General features: G+C 37.4%; 1 protein-coding gene across 15 annotated transcripts in view; it reads right to left on the bottom strand.

Moving 5' to 3' along the window:
- The window catches only part of DLG2 (discs large MAGUK scaffold protein 2), a 982,636-nt gene that overhangs the window by 289,838 nt on the left and 668,951 nt on the right, over positions 1 to 23,847 (bottom strand). For all 15 annotated transcript variants that reach the window (XM_085593066.1, XM_031505123.3, XM_085593076.1 and 12 more), the window contains one exon: positions 12,498 to 12,667. In XM_085593066.1, the coding sequence (XP_085449192.1) occupies positions 12,498 to 12,667 (170 nt within the window). The remainder of the gene's footprint in view (positions 1 to 12,497; positions 12,668 to 23,847) is intronic.

Raw genomic sequence — 23,847 nt, 5'->3', positions numbered from 1 at the left:
TATCAGGTGCTGATAAACTGCCCCCCACCTCCACTTAGTCTTTGGTATTTCAGATAAATGGCTTCAGATCACTCATTTATTCATTGTAGGACAGACTTTCTAAATCTCTGATCATTTTTACAGCTTTCCCCTGGAGTCTCTCCAGCTGGCACACACCCTTCTTGAAGTACAGAGCTCAAAGCTTTACCTGTAAAGGATGAAAGGAATGCTCCTATGTCTTTGTAAACCATACCTCAATTTACAAAACCAAATATATGATTTGAATGTTTCATCACAGTAGGATGCGTCAGAGACAAGATGCTATAGCTAACGAAGTTCTAGCTACTCTTCCCCATTATTTTCCTACAGTTTTATGTGAGCACTATTTAGCAAATATGTGGTTATTTCTACTGAAAGCACCTTGCAGTTGACCCTGCTCAATTACATCTTTGCTTTTTCCGACCACTTTCAATGTTGAACCCTCCCAGCACATGGAGTCATCTGAGAAAAATGAGGAAACATTGCAGAAGTATGTTCTCTTCTGGCTATCATTACTCTTCAACCTTCTTCTAGATGCTTCTAAAGGGATTCCCTAGTTTTTCAAATATTCTTCTGAGATTCTAAAAATATCCTGATGCTTCACAGTCCCTCGGGTCCTCTTGTTCACTTCAATAAGGAAGCATTTTCTGCTTCATCTTTCCAGTTTTTCACTTTACCTTCTCTCCACGGGGGTTCAAGCTTGACCATTGCCAGCACCCAGATTGCATCACATAAATTCTGCTGGTCTGTCAAGACCATCAGGACCTGTGAGTGTGTGAGTATCTAGTTTCTCTAAGTGTTACCAGACCTATTGCTTCTTCCTTTGAGGCTGAGATCTTGTCCCTTTGTTGCTGTTTTTGATCATGATAGCAATCCTATCAGAGACAACTTTTCTGTGAAAACTGATGCCAGTAAAAAAGGTAGGCACTTTTCACATCTTGTCTTCAAAGCACCCGCAATCATAACATCTCTCTGTAACTGCCAAGTACATCTCTAAAATTACAGTCCTGCGTTAAAGAGGGGGTCTGACTTGCTATAGTAGTATTTAAAAATGTAATATAAAAATAACTTTCAGAAATTTTGGCTATGACATTTGATAATAATTTGAGTTTAGAAATTATACACAACTGACCTTCACACTGTGGACAAGATTTACCTCTGGCCTACCATTTACATTGAGTTTATTTTCCAATTACAGTATATAAAATGTAAATGTTCCCACAGTAAATAATTTTACTAAATTATTTGCTGTAATTTTGCTTCCTTATTTCAATTTTCTCTGTTGGAATGAATAATAGGTCTTTGTATTAATTTCATAAGACAAACTACAAATTGTTTTGCATAAGAAACACAACAAACAAAAACCAAAACACAGTTTTGAGAAAGAAAAGTCTATCATGTCCTTATTTGCAAATACCACTTTCCAAAATAAACATGTCAAGCATACCTTGGGGCTATTATTCTTTTAGCTTATGCAATGTATCTTTTACCATATCCTAAAGAGTTTTTGTGTCATATACCCTTTTTTACATGTCATGAAGCTGCAAGATCTTGCTTTGCAACTGTTTCTTCCTTTCAACAGATAATGATAGGACAGTTGTTTTGTTTTTGTTTTTTTTTTCCTAAATAATCCAAGAGCTACTTTGTTATTAATTCATATAAGCTACTACTCAAAATTCAGATGCCAACATCCCAGCTAATGAACACAGAGCTTTATGCTCTTGGAATATTTTGGATATATACTCCCTAGTGCTTATGGTTTCATGGAGATTTCCTACACTGATATAATTTGCTTTTTCAAGCTTTCAGAGTTGCATTTTTCTCCAAAATTAGCCACTAAAGATATAACCAATAAGCTATCTCCTTGCCTTTCTCATTCAACAACAGCCAAAATCTGCACTGGAAGAGGTCACAGTAATATTTTTTATCTATAAGCACATCAAAAGCTTAATGTTGATAAAAATTTATCAACTTGCAATTGGGCCAAGTAGCAGAATTTCTGAATGAAAAAAGTCTTAAATGAGTCTCTGCAAGGTAAGAAGAACAAGTGATACTCTCATAAATCAATGGCTTTACTGCCAACTCAAAAGAAGAATTGAAGAACAGCTGTCTACATGTCAGGGAGCACAAAACTTTGACACAGCAAGGCTCTGCTTTGGTTCTGTAAGAATGTCATCATGCCTGCAACAGAGGACCTTCAGTGCATGCAAAATTCAGCTGCCCTTTGTACACATCACTGATGTGATACAGGCAGGACCAGAACGTTTTTGCACTGCACTTCCAGAGCCTGGACTTCCTGGTCTCTTATCTTATGACAGCCCAATGATCTTCTGCATGGACACTGTGTTCCATGGCAAACAGCAAAGGGTCTTACCCCTGAACTCCAAAAAATTGCTGTGATTTCTAGGAATTCTAACATCATGTTTAGAGACACAAAACAAACAAACAAACACCCCCTAACTGATGAAGGAAAAGCAGTTCTTCAAAGCCGCTGGACAAATGTTCTAAAATAATAAATGGTAAGTCAAAGATAAAATACTATAAGGAAATTTCTATTCGGCTAATGTACTATTTATTTTGTTTTAATGAAGGATAACTGAAATTTCATCTAGAATTTTGAATACTCAAAGCAAAATGAGGATGACAGACCTGCAGAAAGGACTAAGAAATAGCCAGATGAACAACTATTGCAATTAATCACTTTGATGTTTGACTTCTAAGACAGTTATTACCTTCAGATGCTCAAAGATGTCTTAATGTAACTCCTTCATTTTTTTTTCCAACTAGTGCAACAAAAGAATAATATTGACAACCTAAAATAATTTTAAAATAGGCTGCAGTGTGATATTTTATTTACCACATCACTTGAATATCTAAAGCTGCAGTCAGCTTTGTCTCTCCACCATCATTAGAATCTGTACGGCCTTTCTTAGAAGACTTAAAATACTGTCTGCCCATGCTTACGATTACAGGGCAAAAAGACACAAGAAAAATGAAAAGACAAAAATTAAGAGCTACAGCTCCTCATGCTATAAAAATTTAATTAAATACCATTTATTCTTTCAAAGGCTCTCTTCATGGCAATGTAGCATTTTGCTGATGTGTGTTGTCTTCCAGACAGCCAGTCTTGAGAAAGATCTGGACATATAAAAACTATCAAGAAGACAGATCTTGCTACATAGATAATTAACTGAACAATAAAGGATGAAAACACTGTTCTGTAGCTTCACGTGACTAATTTGCACATTAGGCTTTATATTCAAAAAATGATTAAGGTCTCCAAAGAAGGAAACAGAAGTATTTTCAGACTACCCAGGTGAAAGACATTGTGTCAATGAACACATTCCACACAGCAGATTAATACCCTTCTTCTGTTGCATCAGAATGTCAATCAGGCTCCAGCAATAGTTGTCATATAACTGTTTAAAAATTATTATTAAAGTGGTGAAAGATCAAGCATAACAATAATTCTCTAAAATTGACCTGAAGAATTTAAAACAAGGATCAGATAGGTATAGGAAAAAGGCCAAGAAACTGCTATTGCCTAGGAAATTCTCACTACTCCATTAAGAAACAAGAAAAATTATGTTGGCCTCCTGTCTACAGGAAGGCTTTTTTCCACACTCAGGCAAGTAGTTTAGCAAATAATGCCACACTGTCCTTCCCTATATTTTGATATATCATGTATCTGGAAATACTGATGAGACATTTAACACTTGTTACACTGTCTGCTGCACCTCCTGTCCTCCTGATGAAAATAGCAATGGCAAATGTAATGAAAGGGATCTTCTCTAGCTTCCCTTTTAACTCTTACACAGTACTCTAGAATAGGAAGGAATTATGAAACTATTTTCCGACCCAGAAATTTACAACCCAGAGGAAAAAAGGAGTACAAAGGCATTCTATAATGACAAAATTATGAGACTTACTGTATATTACATTTAGTCAGGAGAAAACTTTAGAATTGAAAAAGAAGCTGGCCAAGATCCATGGGGAATTTTCCTCATATTTAGCACAGACAAAAAAAAAAAAAAAGAAAAAAAAAAAAGAAAAAAAAAAAGAAAAAAAAGGCTCTTAAGTCTTTGGGATTTTTAAAAATTGCCGACAGTAAAAGGACACAGTGTCAAGTAGAATCCCAAAGCAGACACATCACAGTTTTTCATACAAGCCCGAGACAAAAGATGTTGCAAGAAACTTTTCGGCAGCGCGCTGGAGATCATTATGTAACTGGGAAATCCATTTAGAAAGCAAGTTCCTTTGAAGCCTTTCCACAAGGACAGGATAAACCAAGTACAGAATTTTTAAATGATCTGCTTTACTGTCACCCAGAAGGACACCATATGAACCAAAGCTGGAGTTACATCCATCACTTACCCAACAGCTGAGCACAGAAATTAATAAGACCTGTCCCTAAAGGAAGCAAAGCCCAAAACCCCAAGCCCAACATCTTCCTTCTCTCACATTTTCAGAAAAAAGTTTAGAGTTAAACCTGTGAAGGTGGCAACGACAGTATCAGGGGAATCTTGTAAGTCATGCTAACAGCTCTTGATTTGCAGCAAAAGCCTCAGAAGTAACTTTGACCACAGCAAAAAGGCCAACACCTCATGAAAATGATAAAAAATAAGGTTACACTGGAACACCACACCCTTTGATGTATCTATACTCAGAGCTGATGAAATCTTGGCAACTGGATAATAATAGAGAATTCCTACCTAATTCAGAAAGGACAAGCACAGAAAATTCTGTCAATTGCCATGTCAATGATCTGCTTAGCTACAAAGATGGTTGGATTTGGTCTGATGTGACACAGATTCATAGAATCATCTTCTGCCATTTAACTGCAAGTGCAATGAAAAAGATGATGGATTTATTTTCTTTCTCCACTGAAAACAAAAAGCAACCAGCCAAAGCTTATTTCTCTTGAAACAAAATCTCCAGTTTGTTGGCATCCAAGTCTACCTGCACATCTATCTTTCCCTGAGCTGCTGCTTTTGCTCTATTGTAGCCACAGTTCATTAAGATGAAATGTGTTCTGCTGGAGCTGCCTCATCAGTAAGTATTGCTGAAGCAATTTAGTAATGATCTTAATGCACAGTGCTGAATTTTTATAGCCATCTCAATTGGCTATTAAAATACAGCACTGCACTTTGAAATTGCTACTGCACCACTTCAGAAATAGTTAGCATGATGGAGCTGCAAAAAGCAATGTTCGTATCAGTGGAAACCTTACTCTTTGTGAATGATTTCTGGAAATTTTTACTTAAAATCCACAATGAGATTATGATGTTCATTTGACATATGAACACAAGATCCTTCAGACCTGCTTGGAGAGTTCTTAAGAGCTTAATGGTTTCAAGGGAAAAACAGACAAAATACATGTATATTATATTGCTGCACAGTCTTCCCAGACATGTTGTTTATTTCTTTACTGCTAATGGAAAATGACAGTAAAATAGAAAAGGGGAAAATCATAGTTATCATGAAAATACAAAAGACTTCAAGCACATAATATCCTACAGCTCACAGGAGAGCTCCAGTTTTACGGGAGACAACCAGCCAGAAGGAGGGATTTTGAATTCCCTTTGAAATTATCCTTTTTGATTGGGAAAATAATTTTTTTAATGACTGACTACTAATCTCCAAAGATGGTTAAATTAAGATTCCACCACTTCCTGCCATTAAACTGCATTTTAAACAAAAAACATAACAGATTTATGTTCTTTCTCCACTAAAGACAAAAAAGAAGAAGCCTGAGAAACTAGAACCAAAATGCCATTCAAATAATAACTATTACTTTGTGAAATTGTATACAAGGACTTCTTTTCCCCAGGAATGTAAGGAACCACTTCACAGAATCAATGTGGGATTTTTAAAGAAAAAATTCATATATGGTAACTTGCACAAATGAGATGGCAAGTCTTTAGTGACCCGACAGATAATATATTTGGTATTTTATTTATACCATGAAGAAGAATATGATAATAGCATCACTTAAATTAAATAACATCATCCTCAGTCTGTGAAATACAAAGGTGTAGATATAACCTACCACTTTTAACCACATTAGGCACTGGCAACAAAAATGTGTTAAAATATAGTTGGAAAACAGCAGAAGCTTCTACAGCACTTTTGTCATGGTGCTTTCTAATTTTATGATTTTTCAAGAGAATAGAATTTTCACGTGCTAAATGATCAGATATTCTTACATTAGACAATCCTAGACTGCAGGGAAGCTGTGCTTTTTAGTGATGTTAACTTCCAAATGATGGTTCGATCCACTATCTTAAAACTAGAAAAATATGTACCAGTGTTTGATGGAGCACTTTCTGCTAACTGGAGGAAATACGAGTTCCTTCAAGCAAAGACATTTCGCAATAAAAGGGTATTTTAGTTTCAATTATGGTGGTTTTCTATTTATACCTGAAATAAGTGATACTTCAGGTTACAGTAATATTAAGTGAAGCACTTAAATTAGAGTTGGAAACCAAAACAGTTTGTTAAATCCTTGAGACTTGAGAAAGTTTGCCTGCTTCCTCATTTTTATATGGTTGTGTCTTTTAAGTTGCTCCATTTTCCTCTGTTTTAGATAAGGATTCACAGAGCACAGAAGAAGAACATTGAAAACCAGAATAAATTCACAGCTGATAGAATCATAAGACCGAAATTCTTCAAAGACCATAAAAAAAGGTTCTGTATAAAATGTGAAAAAATGATTTTGTTGAAAACACTTTGGACCTTACAAAACATTATTTTTTAATTAAGAGAATATCTGCCTAACTTGCCATAAAACCTCCTATTCCCACATGCTAAAGTTTGCTATGGCATATTTAGTGTCTCTTAAATTAGAGAAAAAAGATCATTAAAGTAGTAGAAGTGATAGCTGTAATAAAAAAAGAATAATAAAAAAAATGTACTCTCATCAGTCTGAAGCAAGCACTTGCAATCAGTTATCAAACAGCAAGATCTGAGAGCTCTCACAGTTCTCTGAAATTGGGAAATAAATAACTGGGGTTCTTTGTTTGCAAAAAGCACCTTCTTTCATTTTAAGTGCTGCAGCTATTACCTGAGATAAAAAGGTAGCTTTTGACTTTGCTTTGCTAGATAAAAGTCAGAAGTTTATTCCTTTCCTTACTGAAAGCAGCACTTTTAATTTTTTTAAAATTAACCCTCTATTCTGCTATTCTGAATTGAACAGCTTTTTTTTTTTTTTTTTTTTAATTTTAGCAGACTTTTTGTAACACACATCATTGAAGTGTACTTTTGTGACTACATTTGTCACAGCAAGCTAGAATACTATCTGTGCAACAGAACACAAAAGACATTTCCAATAAAGCCATCAATCCAAATTAAAATACGTCTATTCTCATGAAAAAAAGAAGCATGAACCTCTAGGAAACTATGGACAGTAATGGACTAGAGGACAATTCAGTAACAATCCAAAATAAATCTACAGTGAAATCATACCTTATATTGATGGTGAGAAATCTCTGCATCATCTCAAGAAAATCTCATAACTTACAAGAGAGTTAAAAATGCACAAATTAAACCATACTGATTATTTTCTTAGTATAGTAAGAAAGCTTCATTGCCGTCCACTGACTTTACTCAATGACATCAAGAATAAAACAAATAGTTACGGGAAAAGAAAATCTACCATGTGCCACAGAGTGGCTTGAGTCCAGCACAGAGCACAATGAAATGGGAACTCTGGAACTGGTTATGCCCAATGACGTAGTCTAACATTTAGACAGATATACTTAACTCTCAAAATAAATGAGCATTATGACCTTTGTATTAACCCTATTTTATTTTTGCATATTTTATTGAGACGTCTGGTTTAGGAACTTTGTCTTTGCTGATTAAAAAATTTAAGATAAGGATAGCCATCCAGAGGGAGATACAGAATAGGGCTGAACAGTGCTTAAGAGATACATAAATTTTTAATCTGAAGCCCCAAAATATAATCACACTCCAAATGATTAAAAGAAAAGTTTTGATATGGCCCTAATTCTGAGAGTTAAAAGAGTAGAGAATTAAGTGACTCTATATATCTTTCAGTGCCCAAAGCTGTGTGAGGTGGACCTCATAAAAATGTGTCACTGGTTGAATTCATCAGGAATGACCAAAAACTATGCTTTTAGAAAACAAAAAGTGAGAGAACTGCTGGTGTGTTAAGAGCCTTTCATCAAAAATATCATGAATAGAAGGCAGCTCCAGTCATCGTGGCAAGATCCTGACACAGCTCAAACACTGTAATGATAGGCACTATTATCATGAAGGGTGTAGGAAAGTAATCCTGTTTCTCTGTGAATTTATACTCAAGTCACCAGCATATCCAGATAGCAAAATTAGCTGTACTTTATGTTGTTCCTTTTTTTGGGTGTTTTTCAGTCTGACATTTTTCTTCTGAAATTTCCTGGTACTCAGCTGTTCTGCTTCACATACCCTGAACTTCATTTCTGCAGTTCTGATGTCTTTTAAGACAACACATTTCCCACAGAAGTGAGGTCAAAAGTGTATTAGCTGATCCGAGAATGCTGTAGTTACAAGAATCCTTATTTTCTGCCCATTTTTTTTTTCCCTTCTGGTACATTATATCAGAGCTTAAATTATCAACTAGGTAGGCAAATAATTTGATAATATTTTACATGACCTCTGTGTTTACCCAAGTTTCTGACTGCTATAAAATTTCTACAATATTAGAAATACATTTTTCTGCTGATCATTTAAAAAATGAAAGAAAAATGTATCAGGTTTAATTTCCGTCACTTGTGCATGAGCATACTAATTGTGCATCATCATACTACTGAATGCTTATGGGTTTAGTAAAAGTATATTTGGATTGTGATAAGACAGCATGAAAATCTTGAGGTCAGTGGAACTACTTTGGTTTAAAATCCTTCAGTTAAATGCAATGAAATGGGACTGAGCACTGGAACCCCTAACAGTGACTGAAGTTCACAACTCACTGCCCATACAAAGTTCTTGGCAGGGTCTTACAGGAAGCTAATGCATGAGTTATATTACAAAGCTAAACAGCACCATTAAACTGCTTTTCTTTGAATGCCTGCATTTTGCTCCCCAGGAACAAACATTGCAGCATTTGCAATCCCTTGCAAATCCATTGCAAATCCAAGCATTGCAATCCAGCATTGCAATCCATTCTCATTACTGCTAGTCTTGTTTCAATACAGAGCAAGAAAAGAATATTACTTAATGACAGGATTTTCAGTAGTGTCTAAATCCCAGTGATTTAAATAAGAAAGCTGGAAGCATATCTTTCCTCTGTTACAGCTGTCAGCCACTGTAGAGATGCTGGCTGCTAAAATCGGCTGTGCCCTGGGAGTGACTGAAACGAAACATCTACTGCTGGCCACTCAATCCTTGGCAAAGCCATACAGTGAATTGCATACCTGCCTGGAGAGACATGTAAGAGGCATACAAAAGGCAATCTCCCAAGCACATGAAAGAGAGGAAGAGCCTGCAAGGATGACAGTTAGCAATTACCTTCAAAACACAGACTGTGGCTATCTGCCAATATTTGCCATCAGGTGTGTCAAAGTGATAATCAGATTTAAATGCCTACACAGCTGAATCTCTCTTTGAACCCTTGATTTTCATATTACACAAATCATTTGTGTCTTTGTTTACCTCTTCTCCTCCCAAAAATAAAACTAAAATGTTACAGGTTTAGCACATACGACACTAGGAGAACCTTTCTGTAAAGTGACAGGAACAACTGCATGGGGATCTGCATTCAGAAGGGACCCCCTGGCAGCACAAGACCATGCCCTTCCCTCTGCCACACTCTCAAAGCCATCTCCAGACAATGCTTATTCAATATCTGATGTTTAAAATATATTCACCAAATTAATCAATGTCTTCTATACGGTGGTTATTAGCTACAAAAATTAACCTCTATGGACTAATAACTTGTAAAAGCCCTCATCCTGAATATCTCAGATGAAATTAAAAGGACCTCTACATATAAAGCCTTGCAAATTTTCTTCTTTACCAATTTCAAGTGCCAAAAGATATAATCTACTACACATGGGCAAGTTAGGGATCTCTGAGTTTACCTGGTATTAGGGCTGCCAAGACTTGCTTTCATGTGGTAAATTCTCAGGGCAGTAAGGAATGAACTCAGTAAATGCTGGGTTATATACTGACAGAGACAGTCAGGAAAAGAACTGAAAATATATTTGCTACTCCAAATTAGGTAGAGAACAACTCTCTTGTCTAAAAAACAGATTTACTTTCATTATTAATTTTGTGGGTAGGAAAGAAGGAATGGTGTGGAAGCTACCATCCTGGTTTTCAGATCCTGCTCTGGACACCAAAGCATACCAATTTCACTCTGAGAAATAAGAAGCACTGTTTATATAAATACTAAGTGGTTCTTGCATTACATAGTAATGGTGTGAAAGACCAGTTCGCAGACAAATCACCTGAAATATGAGGAGATAAGCATCACAGGTGTGACTAACACCAAGAGTCAGGGGTGGGTTTTATTCTCAACTTCTGCTAAGAGCTTGATGCCTCACAAGAGATAATTTTTTCATGGAAGATTTCAAATTTAAAAAAAAAAAAAAACTAAAAAAAAAAAACCAAAGGAAAAATGCTCCAGATATTAAAAATCGTATTAGTAAGGTTTTCATCCCAACTATAAATTATTTATTTTCTTCATTTTGCTTTTTTATCTGTAGAATACAGAAAGCGTAACAGAGCAGGCTTCCTTGCTGCCTGAATTGTGAAGGCAAAACCCCTGGCTCTTGCAGAAAATTAGCCCATCAAATTATTTTTTATCCATGTTTCCACCTGACTATAAAAGTGAAAATACAAAAAAAATGTTCAGCTTAACAATAAAATTAATTATTTATAGCACTTCTCTGTAGTCAAATTCATATAAGAATACAGATACGAAATCGTACTTTCAGCAAGAAGCAACAAAAATTCTTTAGCTTGCCCTAAAAAGGTACTCTTTTGGTATCCTTTCTGTTTTATGAAAATAATTGCAAAAACAAATAGTTATGGATATACACTCAAAACAAACATGATGCAAACCCATTATTAGATAATGATTGCCTCTCTTGTCCGTTTTCACAATGTAGTGAAAATTTGGTCATGGTGAATAGTTTTTACTGCTTCATCACAACCAGAAAGGACAAGTTAATTTTAGTTTCTTTAGCCTTAGGTCTCTCAAAATGACTATCACATCACACACTTAGTTTAATTCCAAATCTTTACACTGCACTTCTACTCTGAATTCACATGCATTCTGCACTTCTACTCTGAATTCACATGCATACAAAATACCATTAGAAATGCTTTTCTGTTAGAAAAACAATCCAGCATTGTAATTGATTGTAACTGACCACAAGAATCCAGACTTTCAGGGATTTACCATCAGATGCATGTTTAAATATGTCTTACTCTTTTCCAAGAGCAGAGTATAAAGAATACACTGCAGTGTAAAAGAGTGCACTATTTTTAGTGTTGCACTATCTTTTTTGAGTATTAGAGGTCAATCTCAACAATTTGTCTCAATACATTAAACATACTCCACTATTAAAAAACCCTATGGGGAAGCATACTATAATATTCACATGATGGGATATGTAAGGGAGAACACTGAAAAAGTTGCAGATTATTCAATATAGATAAAATAGAGAGATTAAGCTCATGTGCACTACACATACATGCAAATGTCTTCATTTCATTATATATACCTATATATCTATATATCTATATATTTATCAAAGATCTGCTCATAAAATAGCTATTATGGATCAAAAAAATTAACTGTTGTTCATTCTATTCACATGTACTGTGAAAACAAGCATTTTCTTTGTCCAGAAATTAGCTATGAAGAAAAATGCTTCTAGAAAGGAATTGGGCATTTTGTTTTGTAACCAGAAAGTTCTGCTGGAAGTGACAAAGCTCATTTAGACTAGTGAAGGTTTTGCGCTAGATTTCCACATAATTTTGTTGAAGAATAAAATAAAATTCATCTATGGGTCTGGGAAAGTTGACACTCTTGCCTTCATGTTGTAAAGATAATTAGAAAAAACCATAACGAAAGTAGAGAGGGCAAGCTGGATAATCAAAATGCCTTCTGAAAAGAGGAAGAATTCAGAAACTCCACATTCAACTGCACCTTAAATCAAAGTCAAAGGTCTGAGTAGAGGAACTTTTGAGGTACTATATATGCTGCCACATAGTATCTGTGTGTGTGTTTAGAAGGTAATGAGACATCTCTGCAGTAAACATCGAATTAAGCAAATTCCTTGAACTCCTTTTTATTTCAGGAGGAGATGTAACCATGAATTCAACACCTACCAGCCTAAATGAACTACGTTTCAGTATTTGACAGGTCAACTCAACTGGTCAGTAAATGAACAAAGTCAGATGCCATTTAAACTACAAGAGAGGTTAAACACCAAGTTTAAAATGGATGTCTTTTTAATTTTCTTATCTACCTTTCGGTCCTTTGAACAACTTGATCTCTACGACGGTCTCCAGTATAGGTCTCCTCCGCCGGACGTACAACCGCACTATGGAACCAGCCTCCTTCAGGGCCTCCACGGCTTTGCTGTGTGAGACTTCCGACACGTCAACCTCGTTCACTCGCAAGATGCAATCGTTGACCCTATAAGAAAAAAGAACCATAGGTACTAAATGCTTCAGCAGTTACTTTGGATGAAACAAAACTTTGTTTGACAAAACTTTGTCAGCAGTGCTGTGAAATGAAGATGACTTCACTGGGAATCCCAGAATCACAGAATACGACAAGCTGGAAGAGACCCACAAGGATCATCAAGTCCATGTCTGCCAGATTACAGACTTAATGCCATATACTTCACAAGCACTGAGACAGAGCACTCAGTCCTTCCAAAAGACACACCAGATTCAAACTTGAGTCTACCCAATTGCTCACACCTACCATCCTCCTTCATAAACTGGGATTACATGCACTATAGTGATAGAAATAAGTAATAACTTGTCTTTACAGATTTCATTTAAACAGTTTTGACTAAACAATATAATTGCTTCAAAACAGTGATGTTGCATTCTATTACTATGGACCATAGTAAGGACAACTACAAATCTCATAGTGTGATACAAAAGCTGCCACAGTGAAAATGCTGTCCTACAAAAAGCAGACAATTTAAAAGAGAATGCTTGATGCTAAATAATTTACTCGAGTTAAATTCTTTGTTTTCAACACTGACTCTAGGCTACAAGATCTGCTGTATGGTAATCACATTTTCTTTTTTATTAGAATACTATTAAATTTCCCTCATGTTCTTACTTCGAGCATTTACTACAGTATCTGAGAACAGACAGACAATCATCCTCAATATCCTGGTTAGATGGAGCTGCATTCTCCTCATCTGACAGATCTGTCCTAGTTGGAAAGGAAATCTACAACTTAAGAGCAGTAAAAATCTATCTCCAAAGCAGCATGCTAATGACTTAACTACTGGGCCGTCCTTTCTTTGCAAATGAGGACAAGTGAAAAGAGCTAATTCCAAAGAACTAGATTAACTGAGACACTACTGCTCTTTTGCAATACATTTGTTGTGAGATGCCTCTAAGTATTTTGGGTACAATAGAAAAAGGCATATTGTAAATGAATGTCTTCTGCATGTCTGAAAGGATCATCAGTGAAATAAATGTGGGTTGCTAAAAATATTCCCAGTTCTGCTATGTTTCTATACATAACAATCAACTATTAAATGTGACTCTTTATAGCAAAAGAACACTTGATCTGGATATTGATTAGGAATCTTAGCACATGGAAGGAGAATGAAACTTTACCTAAGTTTACCAGAATTCTGAGAATTTATGCTGGTTTTTGTCATGTTCTTGTCCTGCTGCTTTTGTTTAAAACAAACTCAAATCAAAACGACAAAAAGAACAGTTATTTGAAACTGATAAAACTTGAAAAGGACACAAAACACATGCTTCACTTCTGAGCAAAAGTACTGTAGCACAAAGTTTCTAGATATCATTCAAAGGTCGGGTTTGGTGGTTTGCTCTAATGCTGGAAATTTCCATGGCTGGGAGTGGCTTTAAGCAACCTGGTCTAATGGAAAGTGTCACTGGCCAATCTTTACAGTCCCTTCTAACCCAAAACAAATTGTGCTACTATGATTCTATTCCTTTCCACACCTGTAGGCTCTTTTCTCCCTCATAAGGAAGTTAATTTTTCATTTTTTAATAAATAAATACAATACTCAAGAACATGTATGCACATGCTGCAAGAAAATAAACCTAAAAGGATAATAGCAAAAATGCCAGTAAACCCAGTTTACGAAATCTCTCAGACTATTAAGTGCATGGTCTTACTCCTTAGGGAAAAAATTATTCTGCCTTTGAAAGCAGCTCTCCAATGCATTTTCCTGGATTTATGTTCACCTGGCAAGTCTATGGCAAAATTTTATCTTTGTGATTTCTTTTCTCATTTATTGGTGGATATGCCCTATACCTGTAAGTTAGTTTCAGATGGTGACAGACCTGTGCCCCAGAGCATATCTGCCTCATAACACAAGATAACACAAGTTCCAACAGAAGAAATCCTAGTAGTTTCACCAATACATACAATAGTTTTATTGTCATATAATCAGGGAAAGGTTTGGATTGGGAGAGGCCCCATACATCTTGGCTTTTTGGGCTACCAGGTCATGTTGAGCTTCTCATCCATCAATATCTCCAAGTAGTGGAAGCCTGCTTTTAAATATTATGCATACACCTAATTTGATTAAGGTCTGTAGAATCCCCCAAACAGGTAACAAATTAAAATGAGTTAGGCAGCTCTTCATCTAGCACACTGCCTCATGTAAGTTCTTTAACATAATGAACATATCCTACAAAACTTTTGTAGTATAATTCAATATGAAGCACCTTGGATAGTTAAATATAGAACATACACAACAATCATGCAAAACAGTTAAAACTGATAGAAGAAATATCAGAGATACTTTGTTAAGGGGGAAGGTCGGGGTCTCAGAGGATTACCAATTATTGTTGCCATCTTCAAAGCAGATAAGGGCTTGTATTAAAGAAAAAACCCTATTTCTACTTAATTATATTCATCTGAGCTTGATTTTTACTGTTTTTAAGAAACTGCAGACATCCTTGAAAAGCCAAATGCTTCAGTCAACTTGTAAGTAAAGAAGACGAGTTCAATCCTTAGGCACTTACTGGACATATAGTAGGTGACAACTGGTAATGATCATTCTGTTCCCTTGTTCTGTGCAATATGGTGCCCTGGAGGGAAACCCAAAGCAGCGTGGTGTGGCAGCTAAGAGCCCCAAAAGACCAAATGGTCCTGCCAACACACATTAGTCCACTCGCAGCTCCATTACAAAGCTAACTGGAACTAAGTATACACTGAAGAACTAAGGAATAAACTGTACTCCATGGATCAACATCATGATACCAAATCCTGTAGTAATCCACAGGTCTTAGTTGCCATCCAGACACCTCCAGCTAAGTCGTATTAATGGGACAACACTGCTTTTCAAAAGTAGAGTTACCATGCTTTCCATTGCAGAATGGCCAGCATTCATAGATTGTTTCTAACCAAAGCTAACTGAATTTTTTTTTAGTTGCCTCATGAGAAAAACTCAAATTGAGATGGAATTTCTTTATTCTTTAGTAAGAGCACAGAAATCAAGGTAAAAATATTTATAATGGGAGAATGAATGCAAAGCTATGGATTATATCAAGTAGATATACACCTCCATATATCAGTATGGAGATATCAAATAGGCTACAGAGGTAAGACAAAGAAACACTAAACTTTCTCTTTATCCTTTGCTCCATTGTCTAACCTTTTTTGCCTGTTTCCCTACAAAACTGTTGATATTTTATTTCTTCCAGAACTCACAAGAACACATCTTAAGCAAGAACACAAGATTCTAGGCTGAAAACTGAAACAATTACTATCTTTTCTTCAAGAGGTCAACAAATATAATGAGATTATCTGACCTTAAGAGACTATGCCTAGTCCATTAGCTAGAGAAAGATGACTCTCCCCTACTTTGCTTTTTTTTTTTTTTTAATTCTATACAGACCCTTCCTATTCCATACTAACTAGAATTTACACTACATGGGGTAAAAAATGTACATATTAATAGTGGGTCATATAGCTTCCTTTGAAGCAGAATAATATTTTTTTTTTAATTTTCCACTAAGAATTCAGAATAAAGGCTATCCCATTTACTACAGACGTCTTCAGATGTGTCTTTAAAATCACAAAATACAGAGCTAACACTAAATGCCAATGACATACATGCACCTTAGGGCATAGTTTCCTTATGTATAATGATCCTTAGAGACATGATCCAATTGCTGTAGCAAATTCATGTATTCTCTCAGACCCCTTCCTGACTTTATAAAGTAGTGCAAAACTACTTTGTCTATTTCAAAAATAAAGTGATAAAATTTATCAGTGGAAAAATATTCCTGTCTGTCTCTGGAAGCTGGAGGGGAACTAGTGCTTATGAAAAATGTCTGAAGGTAACAGCAAATCCTAACTAGAAATTTGACACATGATTTAAAATGAACTTCCAAATATCTTATGGCGGCTGCTGAAAATACTACTTGATAAAACTTTTGATGGGGGGGAGGGCTTTGTAACTTAATAATGACACAGAAGAATTAGAACCAAACTTAACAATAATTTGAAATCCTAGGATTGATTTTGATTTAAAAATATGTGGAAATACTGATGCAATAAAATGGTAAATCCAATGTATTTAACATGAAGGCAGTATATAAAGTATTGAATCTAGCCTGTGCTTCTAACAAGAACAGAATTATCTGTAGTTCTGAGGAAAATAAATAAGGATTAAACCCACAGTGTTTCATTTCTGAGAAAAAAACCCATAATCATTCAAGCCTCTGAATCAATGGCATGAATCTATTGCACTGAAATAAATTTAATAACATATAAGCTTTTCCCCAATGATGCTGGCCTGATGCCATCCCAACTCTTTGCGTGCAACCTCCACCAGGTTCTTCTTTCATAGTCTACAAATGTAGGATTAAAACCTCACCTGCCTCCCACTTCCTTTGTCTCCTCTTTACAGTCTAAATGAGTTTTCCAGAGGAGAGTCTACACCTTCTTGGCTCATCTCAAACAGGGACTAGCCCTCACTGTAGCCCCCAGGCACACTCAGCATAAACATTGGATAACCAAACAAAGCATTCTCCTGCCTGTTCCTGGCTGCACTCCCCTTGCAACAAGTCTTCAGAAGCAAGAGTTGAAAGGCAATCACCTCAACCAAGCACAAAGGCAGCTGTGTGTGCAAAGACAGGAACTAAGCTCTTGCACAGCACTTCCCTAAGTAAATTCACCCAGGCAGATGGTTTCTCCCCTTGCAGTGGTGAGCCAGTTTCAGTGTGCTGGCCCAGGGAGCCTAAAGGTTGGTGGACGGCTGAGCAAACAAGCCTTGCTGAAAAGCAGGGAGTGCTTGCTCAAGCCTGGTGCAGTGCTTCTGCAGCCTCACAAGTCATATCAGCAACTGGAATGATTATCACCCCAGAGACTTAAATTTAAAAAAACACCTCTTATAAAATGTTTCTCATTTACGTATGTGTGCAGATTTTACTACAATATAATGGAAACCCAGTCTGTCCTGTAGCACACCACCTGCATTTATCTCACAGCCTCCAAAACCGATAAGGTTTTGAAGTGGGACCTCAAATTGTGTTGGTTATCCCCACAGCTCAATCCTTTGAATTTTTTCAGTATTTTGAGTGTAGAAAATAGCCATTTACCCTTCCAAGTGAAAGTGATCTCTTAGTGGATTCCTGCCTAAATGGCAGAAGGTGAAAGACATGGAAGAGCATCAGCAAAAGTCTGGTTGTGTGAATCAGCTCACTCCCTCTAGATCAGGGCAGTCCCAGTAATTTTTCCCATTCCCATATCTATCCAGGGACAGGCTAGCACCAAGTCCTACTTCTTGCCCTCTCAGAGTTTGCATGAGAAATAAAAAAGTACAAATGAAATTCCTCCTTTGTATAGCAAGAGTCTAGTGATGGTTTTGGAGGTAAAAGTGCCTGCTATAATGCAGTCAAGAATTTCAGATCCCATCCAGGGAGGCTATAGGTCCTACCACCATGATCCACAGGTGTCCTGTCATAGGACTTTGAGCTTTATTTCACATCCAGAACAGAGACCAAAGCTCAAACTGTTAGGAAATAACTCAGATTTTAGGAAATACTTCTAAATTTCAGACTATGTTATGCTTGAGATCACTGTGCTTCCATACCCTGTTAGAGATGTGACCTTGCTGAGACCTGAGACACAACCAGCACAGCCACAGAACTGTCAAAACATTTAACATTGCTTGTCCTTTGCTACTACTTTAGTTACCCACAGATTTTTTTTTTTTTAACAGCCACTTAATGAAATGCCATTGTATTAAAGGGTTTGCATAACAGTCACTGAATTTAGAAACCAAGTGCCTGGCTACAACATCAGTAAAAATATTAGCAGAGCACTTCCTTATCATATACGGCGTCTCTTTATCCCTCTCCTTGTGTTTCTTTTATGACTCTAAGTTCTATTTTTGAAGTTGTAAGTCAGAAACAGACAGCATACTGCACTATATAATTAGGAATGGAAAAGTCCCCGTAGCCTTTAGACTCTTAGAAGAAAATATATTTAGAAGCTTGAATATGTTCCTATTCACACAGTTGCAATAGAGGATGCATCAGCATTTCCTTTTTTTAAATCTCTTTTTTTTTCTTAAAGGCCTTAAACTCAGCTGTAAGACTACACTCCAGACACAAAATTGGCTAAAAAGCAGTTTATTTATTGTTTAAAGGACTTTCTGCACTCTATACTGATTCTGAGAACTTCCTGGACAAAGCTGGGGTGTTTTTTCACTTAACCCTTTCTGCCACTCCAAAGAGATCTTTTTGTCCTTTTAGGTGGAATGTCTTTGGAATGCCTTTATCAAAGGGTGTCTGTTTTTGTATGTGTGTGTATGTATATATATAAATATATATATACACACACACACCTCTTGGCTGAAAATATCCCCCAACCTAATATCTGGAATCTGACCTCAAAGACGCATCATATTGCATCAAAACTGGCACAGTGAAGTCCCATACAGAGCCATCCAAGCCAGCACAGACACTGACAGAGTAGATCTAGAGTAGAAATCCAGCCAGATCAGTATCTTCCATATGTCAACAGCCAATTACTACAAGTAAATGGCAATATTAATGCAGCTCTGCAATGCTGAGCTCATTTAGCACTACCTACCTTGAGCTCCTGCACATCCTGACATGCAGTGATTGATTTCAAGAGGGGATCATTAGTGGCTCCCAACAGGAACAGAAGAAAGCAGTGACAAACCTTTAGTACAAAACCCTGTTCAGTAGGTTAAAACCTTGGCCCCTGGTAGTGGGATTGCTGCAGGCACACACCGAGGCAGCAAGGCAAAACAGCCAGCAAGGAGACCTGGACTGGAGCTGCCTGCTGAACCTTCTGACCACATCCCTACCAAACACCAAGTGGCTCACACAGAGATCCAGCCCTTGGCCTAATGGAGACAGTGCTGCTCCTATGGCCAGAATGATCCCACTGTAGGGAAGCTCGGAATAAGGTGCTCCTCTAAAAGATAAATGTTACATGAAGTGATAAACCAGACCAGTCTGGGGATTCTTTCCAACTGTGGATTTAGCAGATGGTAAAGGAAAAATATTACACAATTTTTCACCCAGAATACATTTTCAGCGGGTGGACTTTTGTGACCCAAAAATACTTTTTTTCTTTTTTCCAATTAATATCCCTGGATAATTTCTTTTACATTAATTTAACCTTTTTCAAAATACATGAAAACTCAATATCCCCAGTGTTTTTTATCAATGCATCTCACAGCTTTACCACCAGTTAAAAATTCTCCTTGTGGTTATTTCTACCTACTGTTTATTAGTTTCATTTAATGTCCCCAAATCTTTTTGTAAGGAGAGCAAACATAGGTTCTCTGGTCATCATAATCTCCTACATATGTCACCTGATTTTTCAACCTAAAAGGCCTTGCTAGACCAGCTCCTCAAGCCAAAGGCATATAGCTGAGCACCAGTAAGACTGATTTAATTTCAGAGATGAAACACCACCACTCATCTTTCTATGTAACTGAATGCCTCTTGGCTGTAACACCTACAGATTTACAACTGAACTCTGAAATAAAATGGGAAGTTAAGGTCAATTTTTTTTATCATCCTTTTTTCTTGACAAAAATGGCATTGGTTTATGGTGAACAACTTTTCAAGTTAGGCAAAAAAAATAAAAAATTAAATCTAATAAGCTCTGAATGAAAACAAAATTGAATAAACAAAAAGGCAGTCAGAGAAAAAAAAATCAGAACAATCTGCTGTCTCCAATATCATCTCAGAAAACACTTTCATTGCCTATTTCCATCACTGAAATTGTTGCACTTTGTATAATTTAATGATGTCTTTATATTGCAGTCTTAGTATTCCATTTCTGAAGTCTAAATCAGCTCCTCAACTGGGGAGCATCCTCCTTAGCAAGATAGCAGAAATTCTGCCTGCTGCTTTGACTTGATGAAATCTTTACATACGTTACAGAAGTTTAGAAGAGCACATAGTGGCAGCCCAGAGGGTATTAGCTATAAACTGAAAGAGGGTAGATTGAGATTAAATATTAAGAAGAGCCCTTGGAAACACTCTTTACTGCAAGGATAGTGAGGCACAGGTTGCCCAGAGAAGCTGTAGATGCCCCATCCCTGAAGTATTCAAGGCCAGGCTGGATGGAGCTCTGAGCACCCCAGTCTAATGAGGATGTCCCTGTCCACGGCAGGGGGGTTGGAACTAGAGGGACCTTCCAACCCAAACCATTCAATGATTCTATGTGATGAACTCTAACAATGTATGCAGGTCCATGTAAGATTGCTGCTGAGCAGTTTTCAGGGCATCCATAGAGGGGACCCTGGTTCACAGCATCTACCTTGCTTTCAAAACACCACACCCACTACAAGGTTGCTCTGGCCTAACGTTTACTTGTCTTTAAGGAAGTGAAAGAACCTTGAGAGGAAACATTGATTTAACAGCCCCTTCAGTTTGGTGCTCTGACTACTCCTCTGGAAGCTGGAGCCTCATATTCCCCAGAGTGAATGCAGGCTCCCCTGGAAGATGATTTTAGCCACTCCTTTTGTGAATGAAGGCAGCCCTGATTTGCTTTTTCCCTTTGGCACTTGAAAGCAATTTGGACCTAATGTTGTACCAAAAAATGTTTGCTCAGCTTCAGTATAATACTCGTAAGACTTCTTAGACCTGGAATTTGAAGATAGCAAAATTTATACAGTGATGTAGCCCAGCACTGCATTGAGAGATGATCGCAAGGGCAACACAGACTTCAAAATTAGGTTATTTAAAATACTACACGCCAAATAAAGAAACAGTATAATTTAAATATGTTGACACATGCACTGAAAACTTTTAAAAATGTACTGCTGCCAAATGCGCTAAGTATTTGTATTTCAAATTATTGATTAAAAAAACCCACAACAACTTGGTAAGGAGACCCAAGGCAGTTTTTAGCTGTAGGAATGAATTTCTTACCAAAATGTAAAAACTAACACCATGCTATGAGCATTCATATAATTTAAGAAACTTCAGCTTCAAATAAAAATATTTCTTAAGAAAATAATTGTAATACTGTCACACTATTGATTTCTAGATCAATATTAATATTGAAATTTGGTACAATATTGATTTGGTATTATTTCAAATATACTCATAAAGACAGAATGCAAGATGGTCAATGATATTCAGGTGCTAAAAATGTCAGTAAGTTCTAAATCAGCTCCAAATGTAATTCTCTAAATCCTTTCCCTTGGAAAAAAAAATACAATCCATGCAGATAAAATTTCTCATATATCTACTTGATGGCCGAGCCAACAACACCACTAAAATGAAGTGCCATTCTTTCTGTGTCTGATAAAAACTGGAAATGTTAAAAATGTTTCACATAAAATTCCCATGCAGCGCAAGGAGAGAAGCAAAAGCCCACTCAGTCTGATGCCTCCCAGAAATGCTGCATCTCCTAATGCACACTTTGAACATGGGGAGTAGTTATTAAATAATGGTAGCTCATCTCACAGGGTGTAGTTATATGGGCTTGAGGGGAGGAGCAGCTGACACTCATTCAATTTGCACACAGACTCAAGCAAAAACTTCTAGAATAAAAGTCAAGTTTAAGTACATCTACAGCAGGAGGACATCTTTCACCTCTTTTTTTATTTTCCTTTATCACAAACATCCTGAAAGCAGAATGATATCCTGTCATTGTATAATGATTTTGGAGGTACAGATGGTCTAAATAATTTATAATTGAATTATTTTCTGTGCTATCAAGCCTCAGTTATTGCTTGGCCAGAATAACTCAAGACAAATTAACTCTCTTGCAAGGTAAGCCACACCTGCAGTAATTTTGTACAGAGTTTATGATCTTACATTTCCCACATTATTCATTTTAAAATGTCCTCTGCATAATTAGCATCCTCTTCAGAGTTTGGGACTCCAATACACAAACATACGTCAAGGTAAAGTTTCTGGGTTGGAAATGAACCAGACACACGTATAGAAGACAAATCAAAACAATTGTCCAAACATAGAAGAAAATTACGCACTTTGCAGACCCGATTGCCACCTCAGCTTACTGGAAATGAAGCACAACTTTACTAAAAGCAAAAGACTTGAAGCAGTGGAGCATAGACACAGGCACAAGGAGGCTCAGGCCAGCAGCTCCACCAGGTAACGCCTGCAGACACTGCCCAGCCAGCAGCCCCAGCCAGCCCACAGCTGTGTTTAAATGTCTGTGTTCCATGGCGAGTTCATGGCAGCAAGGGGATGACTGAGGAAGCAGACAGGGAAGCACAGGCAGGACAGGGCAGGAAGGAGAGAAGGCATGCAAAGGGTGGTCAGGATGCTGGGACTGGTAGGGGCTCCATAAGCATTCTCTTAATTGGGCTCAAACTTGTACCAAATTTTCTTTATTAATCTCTCGCAAGTTCTATATGAACTAATGTTTACTTTTTCTACTCCCCTCTCCCAAAATATTCTCCCACCCTGCATTTCTTCACCCTCTATATTTCTCATCCACCTCAATCCTCAGTTTTGATGTCCTTTGCTCTTACCACATTTTTCCATTCCTCTGTCCGTTCTCTAACTCCCAAGTTATCCTCAGTCTCTCTGCGTCTCGTCTCGTGCCACTGCCATGAACGATGCTTTTCTCTGGCAATTACTCCTACAACCAACTGAGTGCTGGAACTCCCAGTACATCCAGCCCTGCTGCTGGCTCGGCTCGATCCAGGCGGCTCTGGCAGCCTCTAATGGTGGCCAGAAGGAAAATTGCTGCTCACAGGACAAGGAGTCATATCTGCCCGTCAACAGCTGAGGCCGGAGTGCAACAGCGGAGAGGTGAAGGATGAGCAGAAGGAGGTGTAGGTAGCTGTGGGGCGTTGTGAGAGGAAGATTGGGATAAAGGAAAGGAAAAGAAAACAAATCTCTGTAAAGCCTAGGATGAATGAGGGCATCAGGAAGCAGCCAAACTCCTCCCAGCTGCAGGGCTGCTTGGCAGGTACTGGAAAGTGCCGCGGGCCAGGCGCTGTAGGTGTGGTAGAGTGCAGGGACAGCTCCGGCTTTGCAGCCCTGACTTACCCTCGGAGCTCTCCAGGCCGGCTGTCCCCAGTGCCAAGAGGGCTGTGGGGTCCAGAGCCCAGGAACGGCAGCACTCTGGGCCAGCCTGTGGTGTGTCCAGCCAGGGGACAGCCAAGG

This window comes from Lonchura striata, chromosome 1 (genome assembly GCF_050655825.1).
Source record: "Lonchura striata isolate lonStrDom1 chromosome 1, ASM5065582v1, whole genome shotgun sequence".
In the NCBI taxonomy this organism is placed as follows: domain Eukaryota; kingdom Metazoa; phylum Chordata; class Aves; order Passeriformes; family Estrildidae; genus Lonchura; species Lonchura striata.
The sequence above is the reverse complement of the archived record's forward strand: the minus strand, read 5'-3'. Positions and strand labels throughout refer to the sequence as shown.